The 10,560-nt window shown below is 43.5% G+C and overlaps 1 protein-coding gene across 1 annotated transcript in view; it reads left to right on the top strand.

Moving 5' to 3' along the window:
* The first annotated feature begins 232 nt into the window (after positions 1 to 232).
* Positions 233 to 10,560, top strand: part of LOC144754721 (interferon-induced protein with tetratricopeptide repeats 5-like) — a 55,823-nt gene continuing 45,495 nt past the window's right edge. The window contains exon 1 of the mRNA XM_078642874.1: positions 233 to 352. Within this exon, the coding sequence (XP_078499000.1) occupies positions 348 to 352 (5 nt within the window). The 5' untranslated portion in view covers positions 233 to 347. The remainder of the gene's footprint in view (positions 353 to 10,560) is intronic.

The raw sequence follows: 10,560 nt of genomic DNA, 5'->3' as shown, positions 1-10,560 counted from the left end.
CTCTAAAGCAGCCGAGTCACTGTAGATGTAACGCACTTATGTATATACCAGTCCGGCGTTGCCTATCAACAGAAGGAGCGGCGAACACAACAGCCTCACGAGTTTCGTTTCTCTAAGCCTGCTACTTCTGCAGCTTTTCTTTCAGCTGCTGATTTGGAACCATGCCCAAGTTTCGCTTTCCAGTTTCTATTCACTCCAGAGCGCTGTTCGGAGCTCACGTGACGCTGAACTTGTGTTTATAAAATGGAATCCCGGATGCAGCAGCTCACTCAACCACAGCCTGCACTGCAGCCAGTCCAAGAATCACCTTCCAATCGGATGCTCCGGCTACGAACAAATCTGACATCATGAGGTACGTATTTACATATTCTATGCCGTGCAGATTAAAGTGCCGTGATCGCTGCTATTTCTAGCATTCTATTTGTACAGACGTGACCAGCGTAAAAACCTTATTAACTAGAGAGTCTATTTTATAGTGCTCTAATATTTGTATTGCTCGCGTAATTCTCTGTATTCTGTTGAAAAAGGTCTGAACGAAGTTCATGGAGCAGTTAATGGTAAAAGGAATATGAAAATAAAGTAGGGTTCAGTTTCGGTCGTTTAATCAAAAATTATCTTTGTAACAAAAATAAATTCACCATGGTGACAATAAATTTCTTCCACCCGAGGGTGATAATCAGCCCGCAATTCACTTGCTGCTTGTATGGTTTCTCAAGTCTCAAGTCTTTAAGTCAGGCAAATATAAATGCTCTAGTGTCACAAATAGGGCACAAAATACTCCGGGACGATATAAGGTGGGGTCAAGGGTCAGGAGAAAGAGAGAGTTACCGGAGCAGAGTCTGAAAGTTACCCTATACACTTTTTTTTATTAATTCTTCACCTAAGGGCATTGGATACAAGGACACGTGAGATAATAAATAGGGTTTGACTTGTATAATCAGTGCTTTAAATGGAAAAAAATAAATGCAGGTACTCATTAAAATGAGCTAGAGGTGTGACAAGTGGGCGGGGCTAGGGGCGGGGCTACAGGAAGATATGATCATACATAATGACTTCTGTACCAGTTGCAGCACATATCAAAACACATGATAAATATTTTTATGTCAACAAAACAGATTAGCTCATTACACAAAATGATAGCCAAACAGTGATATGTTAACATTTCCTTGATTTGTAATATTTGATTCTTCTTAATGCCATCCTGTTATTTGCTGTTGTTTGGCACAATACTATAATTCTGAAGCGCGTAGAAAGAAACAAGCACACATGTACACAAAAGCATTCCACACAGTCCCCTTAAAAAATCTCCAGAGTGTCCTGATTCTCTCCCTCTTTCTCTCACTAAAGAAAAGGCACACACCGGCAGGCAGATATAGGCAGACAAGCCCACAGCCACATGCAAACACTCACACAAAGTCTCAGTTTGAATTCAAGCCATTTTAAACTCTTTTTTAATAGCTGCTGTCAGCCTGCTGCCCCCATACCCGTGTTTGCACAAATCCACACAATAGTGTGAATGTGATTAATAGCACAGGACCTAAATGGGGTCTCCACTATCAAAAACAATGAGATGGTGAACAAGGGATATCATGCAAAAAAGCCCAACCTGAATAGTTCAGCTGCTGGTCAGCTCAGGAATACAGTGGGCCTTGGCTGTCAGATAGGTTCCAATGCTAATAGCCTAGTGCTCACCAGCTCTTGCAGCCAATCCGCCTACCTTTCATGAGTACCTGTACTCTCCTCACAGTAGAGAAGTGCAGTACTTATAGTGATAAAAATAAGAAGTGCCTGTAGTCAGTACCTGTGAGTGCTGGCCCATTTAAAGCACTGCCACTGACCTTTTCGCTACGACCAGGCTCTTCCTGTCTCTTGCTGGTTCCGTGTTTTTACATCCACGTCTGCTCCACTTGCCTCTCATCTTTACCCAGCCTCTAACCTTCTCTCGCTATTTCTGTCTCTCTTACTCCCACTTCCGCCGTACTCTGTCCACAAGTCTCTTACATTTTCTCACTAGTTTTTTCCCTACTTGCCTCCAGTTCTCCCCTCCTTGCTATACTCATCCCCCAAGTTTGCCACCTGGCCACTATTTTGCTCTGCTATATTTCATTATTTGTGTGTGTGTGTGTGTGTGTGTATATATATATATTCACTGAAAAAACCATAGGTTATAGACCATATATAGTTAGGAATTTGCATTTACAAAACCTTGAAAATTCACTGAAAAAACCATAGGTTAGAGACCATATATAGTTAGCTGGACATTTTATTGACATAAAACCAATGAAATTCCATATATAGTTAGTTGCACTAACTATATATCGCGCACCCGCAATCCACTGCTGATGATGTCACATATTACATCATTCATGACATGGTCAGTGACATCACTGATGACATCACTGATGACATCTCAAATGACATCACTGATGACATCACTGATGACATCTCAAATGACATCACTGATGACATCATCTAGTGTCTGTGTGTTTTTGTAAAGTTTAAATATGTTTTACATATTGAAGAATGAGTGGATGTATGGAAGACTGAGTGTGTGTGTGGCTGGCTGGGAGGTGTGTGCATATCAATGTGTACTTGTATCAGTGATTGTATAAGAGAGTAAGTATGTGTTAGTATATGTGTGAAAAAGTATGGTGTTCTGTGTTTAACTGTATAGATGAGGAAATCGAAGTGTGATTGATTCTTCACAGGACTGACTAGGTGTATGAGTGCATATGATAGTGTTGTAATAATGAGTGACTGTATGTATGAGTGATTGTATGGGTGAATGAGTGAATGTGTGTGTAGACGTAGGAATCAGTGAGTGCGTATGTAGTAACTGGTATTGGTGTGTCATGATGTCATCAGTGATGTCATTTGAGATGTCATCAGTGATGTCATTTGAGATGTCATCAGTGATGTCATCAGTGATGTCACTGAAGTATGGTGTTCTGTGTTTAACTGTATAGATGAGGAAATGGAAGTGTGATTGATTCTTTACAGGACTGACTAGGTGTGTGAGTAACTCCATGGATGAGTGGCAGTGTGTGAGTGTCTGCATAGGTGTATGAGTGCATATGATAGTGTTGTAATAATGAGTGACTGTATGTATGAGTGATTGTATGGGTGAATTAGTGAATGTGTGTGTAGACGTAGGAATTAGTGAGTGCGTATGTAGTAACTGGTATTGGTGTGTCATGATGTCATCAGTGATGTCATTTGAGATGTCATCAGTGATGTCATTTGAGATGTCATCAGTGATGTCATCAGTGATGTCACTGACCATGTCATGAATGATGTAATATGTGACATCATCAGCAGTGGATTGCGGGTGCGCGATATATAGTTAGTGCAACTAACTATATATGGAATTTCATTGGTTTTATGTCAATAAAATGTCCAGCTAACTATATATGGTCTCTAACCTATGGTTTTGTCAGTGAATTTTCAAGGTTTTGTAAATGCAAATTCCTAACTATATATGGTCTATAACCTATGGTTTTTTCAGTGAATTTCATTGGTTTTTTAAAAGCTAATATCTATAGCTGTAAAATATATTCTTTATTACGTGACGTATCACGTAGCCACGTGAGACGCCTCATGACGCGTCGCATAACCATGACGTATCGGCTCTGCAGCGCAAACAAAACCCGTAACGTAAGCGTGCCGGAGCACGCTTACAGATATATATATATTTTTTAACCTTAATTAAACAAAATCCACACGTGCACATATCTTGAGGCCTTGCAAAGGCACATCAAACAAACAATCCCTACAATTTTGCCAAGTTTGCTGGAAATCTATTCCCTTCATTTTTTTTTACTGTTTCTCTTGGTTTTCCCCTTGTTACGCTTACCGGGACGCTACCCGGTACGTGAACCGGACGCTCCAAAAACACAAGATGGCGGACTCCCGTTACGCTGCCGGTTAGCTGCCCGGTTCACGTACTGGGAAGCGCCTCTTCCGCGAAAAATCGCGGGGGACTTTAATATCCCCCTCATCAATCCTAGGGGGTCAGGAGGGGTTTACCTTGCCCCCTTTCCTTCATTTCCCCCTTCTTTTTTCACCACATCTTGTCTCTCGAACCTACCGAGAGACAAGATGGCGGCCGCTCCGGACTGTTTACAATGTTGACAGCTACGCTGCCGGTTAGCTGCCCGGTTAGCTGCCCGGTGAGCTGCCCGGTTCGCGTACCGGGACGCGCCTCTACGGCGTAAAATCGCAAAAAAAATGTTTTTTATTTTTTGCCCCGCGGGGCACTTTAATATCCCCCTCATCAATCCTAGGGGGTCAGGAGGGTTCTACCTTGCCCCCTTTCCTTCATTTCCCCCTTCATTTTTCACCACATCTTGTCTCTCGATCCTACCGAGAGACAAGATGGCGGCCGCTCCGGACTGTTTAGAATGTTGACAGACACCGGCGAGCCAATCAGCTTCGCTTCGCGAAGTTCCGTTACGCGTCAGGTACGCGAACCGGGGCGCTAACCGGAGCGCTGTCACAGATATATATTTTTTTTTAAACGTTAATTTCTCAAAATCCACTGGAGCACATATATTGAGACATAGCAAAGGCACGTCGGGCAAACCATATCTACAATTTTGCCAAGTTTCATGTAAATCTATTCAGCCGTTCGAGCTAAAAGTGAGTCCAACCGCCCTATGGAAAAATGAATGTGAAAAACGCGTTTTGGGACCCCCCTTTTTTCTCGGCCCCCCTTGACGAAACCCCCCCCCCAATTTTTAGGGGCTGCTCAGAAACAAAATGTGCCATTTTCCTGAAAATTTCGGCCAATTCCGTTCACAAACGCCAAAGTTATTAGACATAGAAGTTTCAGAAATCCCATAGAGAAAAAATCCTAACTATATATACCCACTGGCTATCGCCAGTAGGTAATATACATATATAAACATATATAATCTGCATATCTATATAAATATAAATGCATGCATACATATACATATATGCATACATATGCATGTTATTTACATGAAAGTTTTAAAAACACTAATAAAAGCAAAGCTAAAAAGCTACCTCATTAAAAACAGAATGGCTTTAACTTAAACGAGGGCGAGATCTATTGCATTTTCAATGCTTGTTTACTTTGGTTCTATCAAGAAGGCATTCAGATGTGTCACACATTTGCCATAAATTCTGAATGTTAGCACTCTAGTTGCTCATTAGATCACTGTAGTAAAGCTAGTGCTCACCAGGGAAGTCTGCTGCTAATCATGGTTTGCAGCCATTTTCCCGCATTTTTTATCCCGCAGACTTTCAGTCCGCATACCATTATCCCGCAAGCTCATTGACCTCGCATACCATTATCCCGCATTTTTTCAAAACGCATGTGCATTTATCGTGCATGCCTTTACAAAGAATTACGTTTTAAAGGCATGTATGGTAAATGCATTTGCGTTGTGAAAACCACGATGACGAGAGAGGTAAGTAGGTTTGTGTTAATTTTTTCGTGGGTTAGTGATTGTGTAGTGTAGTGTTGTGTAGTGTAGTGTTGTGTTAGTGTAGTGTAGAGTTGTGGTGGTTGTTTAGTGTAGGGTCATGCTGGGGGTAGTGTTTTAGGGTTTAGGGTTGTGTTGTAGTGTTTGCGTAGTGTAGGGTCATGCTGGGGCTAGTGTTTTAGGGTTTAGGGTAGTGTTGTAGTGTTTGCGTAGTGTAGGGTCATGCTGGGGGTAGTGTTTTAGGGTGTAGGGTAGTGTTGTAGTGTTTGCGTAGTGTAGGGTCATGCTGGGGGTAGTGTTTTAGGGTTTTGGGTAGTGTTGTAGTGTTTGCGTAGTGTAGGGTCATGCTGGGGGTAGTGTTTTAGGGTTTAGGGTAGTGTTGTAGTGTTTGCGTAGTGTAGGGTCATGCTGGGGGGTAGTGTTTTAGGGTTTAGGGTAGTGTTGTAGTGTTTGCGTAGTGTAGGGTCATGCTGGGTGTAGTGTTTTAGGGTTTAGGGTAGTGTTGTAGTGTTTGTGTAGTGTAGGGTCATGCTGGGGGTAGTGTTTTAGGGTTTAGGGTAGTGTTGTAGTGTTTGCGTAGTGTAGGGTCATGCTGGGGTGTAGTGTTTTAGGGTTTAGGGTAGTGTTGTAGTGTTTGCGTAGTGTAGGGCCATGCTGGGGGTAGTGTTTTAGGGTTTAGGGTAGTGTTGTAGTGTTTGCGTAGTGTAGGGCCATGCTGGGGGTTGTGTTTTAGGGTTTAGGGTAGTGTTGTAGTGTTTGCGTAGTGTAGGGTCATGCTGGGGGTAGTGTTTTAGGGTTTAGGGTAGTGTTGTAGTGTTTGCGTAGTGTAGGGTCATGCTGGGGGTAGTGTTTTAGGGTTTAGGGTAGTGTTGTAGTGTTTGCGTAGTGTAGGGTCATGCTGGGGTGTAGTGTTTTAGGGTTTTGGGTAGTGTTGTAGTGTTTGCGTAGTGTAGGGTCATGCTGGGGTGTAGTGTTTTAGGGTTTTGGGTATTGTTGTAGTGTTTGCGTAGTGTAGGGTCATGCTGGGGGTAGTGTTTTAGGGTTTAGGGTAGTGTTGTAGTGTTTGCGTAGTGTAGGGTCATGCTGGGGGTAGTGTTTTAGGGTTTAGGGTAGTGTTGTAGTGTTTGCGTAGTGTAGGGTCATGCTGGGGGTAGTGTTTTAGGGTTTAGGGTAGTGTTGTAGTGTTTGCGTAGTGTAGGGTCATGCTGGGGTGTAGTGTTTTAGGGTTTTGGGTAGTGTTGCAGTGTTTGCGTAGTGTAGGGTCATGCTGGGGGTAGTGTTTTAGGGTTTAGGGTAGTGTTGTAATGTTTGCGTAGTGTAGGGTCATGCTGGGGGTAGTGTTTTAGGGTTTAGGGTAGTGTTGTAGTGTTTGCGTAGTGTAGGGTCATGCTGGGGTGTAGTGTTTTAGGGTTTTGGGTAGTGTTGTAGTGTTTGCGTAGTGTAGGGTCATGCTGGGGGTAGTGTTTTAGGGTTTAGGGTAGTGTTGTAGTGTTTGCGTAGTGTAGGGTCATGCTGGGGGTAGTGTTTTAGGGTTTAGGGTAGTGTTGTAGTGTTTGTGTAGTGTAGGGTCATGCTGGGGGTAGTGTTTTAGGGTTTAGGGTAGTGTTGTAGTGTTTGCGCAGTGTAGGGTCATGCTGGGGTGTAGTGTTTTAGGGTTTTGCGTAGTGTTGTAGTGTTTGCGTAGTGTAGGGTCATGCTGGGGGTAGTGTTTTAGGGTTTAGGGTAGTGTTGTAGTGTTTGCGTAGTGTAGGGTCATGCTGGGGTGTAGTGTTTTAGGGTTTAGGGTTGTGTTGTAGTGTTTGTGTAGTGTAGGGTCATGCTGGGGGTAGTGTTTTAGGGTTTAGGGTAGTGTTGTAGTGTTTGTGTAGTGTAGGGTCATGCTGGGGGTAGTGTTTTAGGGTTTAGGGTTGTGTTGTAGTGTTTGTGTAGTGTAGGGTCATGCTGGGGGTAGTGTTTTAGGGTTTAGGGTAGTGTTGTAGTGTTTGCGTAGTGTAGGGTCATGCTGGGGTGTAGTGTTTTAGGGTTTTGGGTAGTGTTGTAGTGTTTGTGTAGTGTAGGGTCATGCTGGGGGTAGTGTTTTAGGGTTTAGGGTAGTGTTGTAGTGTTTGCGTAGTGTAGGGTCATGCTGGGGTGTAGTGTTTTAGGGTTTAGGGTAGTGTTGTAGTGTTTGCGTAGTGTAGGGCCATGCTGGGGGTAGTGTTTTAGGGTTTAGGGTAGTGTTGTAGTGTTTGCGTAGTGTAGGGCCATGCTGGGGGTTGTGTTTTAGGGTTTAGGGTAGTGTTGTAGTGTTTGCGTAGTGTAGGGTCATGCTGGGGGTAGTGTTTTAGGGTTTAGGGTAGTGTTGTAGTGTTTGCGTAGTGTAGGGTCATGCTGGGGGTAGTGTTTTAGGGTTTAGGGTAGTGTTGTAGTGTTTGCGTAGTGTAGGGTCATGCTGGGGTGTAGTGTTTTAGGGTTTTGGGTAGTGTTGTAGTGTTTGCGTAGTGTAGGGTCATGCTGGGGTGTAGTGTTTTAGGGTTTTGGGTATTGTAGTGTTTGCGTAGTGTAGGGTCATGCTGGGGGTAGTGTTTTAGGGTTTAGGGTAGTGTTGTAGTGTTTGCGTAGTGTAGGGTCATGCTGGGGGTAGTGTTTTAGGGTTTAGGGTAGTGTTGTAGTGTTTGCGTAGTGTAGGGTCATGCTGGGGGTAGTGTTTTAGGGTTTAGGGTAGTGTTGTAGTGTTTGCGTAGTGTAGGGTCATGCTGGGGTGTAGTGTTTTAGGGTTTTGGGTAGTGTTGCAGTGTTTGCGTAGTGTAGGGTCATGCTGGGGGTAGTGTTTTAGGGTTTAGGGTAGTGTTGTAATGTTTGCGTAGTGTAGGGTCATGCTGGGGGTAGTGTTTTAGGGTTTAGGGTAGTGTTGTAGTGTTTGCGTAGTGTAGGGTCATGCTGGGGTGTAGTGTTTTAGGGTTTTGGGTAGTGTTGTAGTGTTTGCGTAGTGTAGGGTCATGCTGGGGGTAGTGTTTTAGGGTTTAGGGTAGTGTTGTAGTGTTTGCGTAGTGTAGGGTCATGCTGGGGGTAGTGTTTTAGGGTTTAGGGTAGTGTTGTAGTGTTTGTGTAGTGTAGGGTCATGCTGGGGGTAGTGTTTTAGGGTTTAAGGTAGTGTTGTAGTGTTTGCGCAGTGTAGGGTCATGCTGGGGTGTAGTGTTTTAGGGTTTTGCGTAGTGTTGTAGTGTTTGCGTAGTGTAGGGTCATGCTGGGGGTAGTGTTTTAGGGTTTAGGGTAGTGTTGTAGTGTTTGCGTAGTGTAGGGTCATGCTGGGGTGTAGTGTTTTAGGGTTTAGGGTTGTGTTGTAGTGTTTGTGTAGTGTAGGGTCATGCTGGGGGTAGTGTTTTAGGGTTTAGGGTAGTGTTGTAGTGTTTGTGTAGTGTAGGGTCATGCTGGGGGTAGTGTTTTAGGGTTTAGGGTTGTGTTGTAGTGTTTGTGTAGTGTAGGGTCATGCTGGGGGTAGTGTTTTAGGGTTTAGGGTAGTGTTGTAGTGTTTGCGTAGTGTAGGGTCATGCTGGGGTGTAGTGTTTTAGGGTTTTGGGTAGTGTTGTAGTGTTTGCGTAGTGTAGGGTCATGCTGGGGGTAGTGTTTTAGGGTTTAGGGTAGTGTTGTAGTGTTTGTGTAGTGTAGGGTCATGCTGGGGGTAGTGTTTTAGGGTTTAGGGTAGTGTTGTACTGTTTGTGTAGTGTAGGGTCATGCTGGGGGTAGTGTTTTAGGGTTTAGGGTAGTTTAGTTGTTTAGTGTATGCTAAAGGCGTATTCGTTCTAAAAGTTTTCGTTATTTTAATTTGCGGCCTAATACTACATGCAGGATTTATTTTGCGGACTGATGGTATGCGGGATTTCGTCATATATTCGCTAATCATACTTTCTATGGCAAAATGAACCCCCTCATTTTGTTCCTTTTTAAATTAAATGTTTTAAGAGTTACCACTTTATTCCAATCAAGATGGCTTCAGGTGTGCCATACCTTTGTAATAAGTAGGACTGTTAGCACTCTAGTTGTTCTTTAGAACACTCTGGGACATTCTGTCATTGGGCTATAGTTGGGCTACATCTGGCTGATATTTGGGCTACATTTGTTTTTTTTTGTCTCTGGTGGCCATCTTTGGGCTACATTGGGCTACATTGGGCTACATTTGGGCTCCAACATATATATAGCCCAATGTAGCCCAATATATATTTTTCAAAGTTAATTTTCGTAAAAACCACTGGAGCCTATATCTTGAGACATAGCAAAGGCACATCGGGCTACCAGTCCCTACAATTTTGCCAAGTTTGGTGTAAATCCATTCAGCCGTTCGGGCTAAAAGTGAGGCCAACCGCCCTATGGAAAATTGCATGGGAAAAACACGTTTTGGGACCCCCCTTTTTTCTCGGCCCCCCCTTGACGAAACCCCCCCAAATTTTCAGGGGCTGCTCAGAAACAAAATGTTCCATTTTCCTGAAAATTTCAGCCAATTCTGTCCTCAAAAGCCAAAGTTATTCGACATAGAATTTTCAAAAATCCCATAGGAAAAAAATCCTAACTATATATACCTACTGGCTCGCCAGTAGGTAATATATATACACACACACACACATACACATATATATATATTCACATATATAATTATATATATCTATATGTTAACAAGAAATGTACCAGAGTTTTGACTTTACATAAATGTGTGTTAAAATACATTTCCAAGCCCATTTATGATTTCAGATCTCATCAAATATTTGCCATTTTGTATCTGAAAAAGAGGCAATCCTAACTTCACCTGTCACCTCACTTCTTTACATTCCTTCCTCCCCCTTCCTTCTATGTTCACTAGGGGGCAGATTTGCAAGCCCCTTGCGCCACGTTTACGCCGCTGTTGCGCCACGCAAGGCGGCATAAACGTGGCGCATCCCTACGAGGCATTTACAATGTGACGCATCTATGGAGATGCGTCACGGTGTAAGGCCCTGCGCCACATGAAACCTGCGTCAGGTTTCATGTAGGCGTTCCGGTGCATGGGGGGGGCGTTCCGTCGCAGGAACACCCCTGAAAAGTGACTCAGTGAAATCTACAAGTTTTACTGAGTCACTTTCCCAACGCTGATGCGTCA

This window comes from Lissotriton helveticus, chromosome 5_1, assembly GCF_964261635.1.
Source record: "Lissotriton helveticus chromosome 5_1, aLisHel1.1, whole genome shotgun sequence".
Taxonomy (NCBI): Eukaryota; Metazoa; Chordata; class Amphibia; order Caudata; family Salamandridae; genus Lissotriton; species Lissotriton helveticus.
The sequence above is the reverse complement of the archived record's forward strand: the minus strand, read 5'-3'. Positions and strand labels throughout refer to the sequence as shown.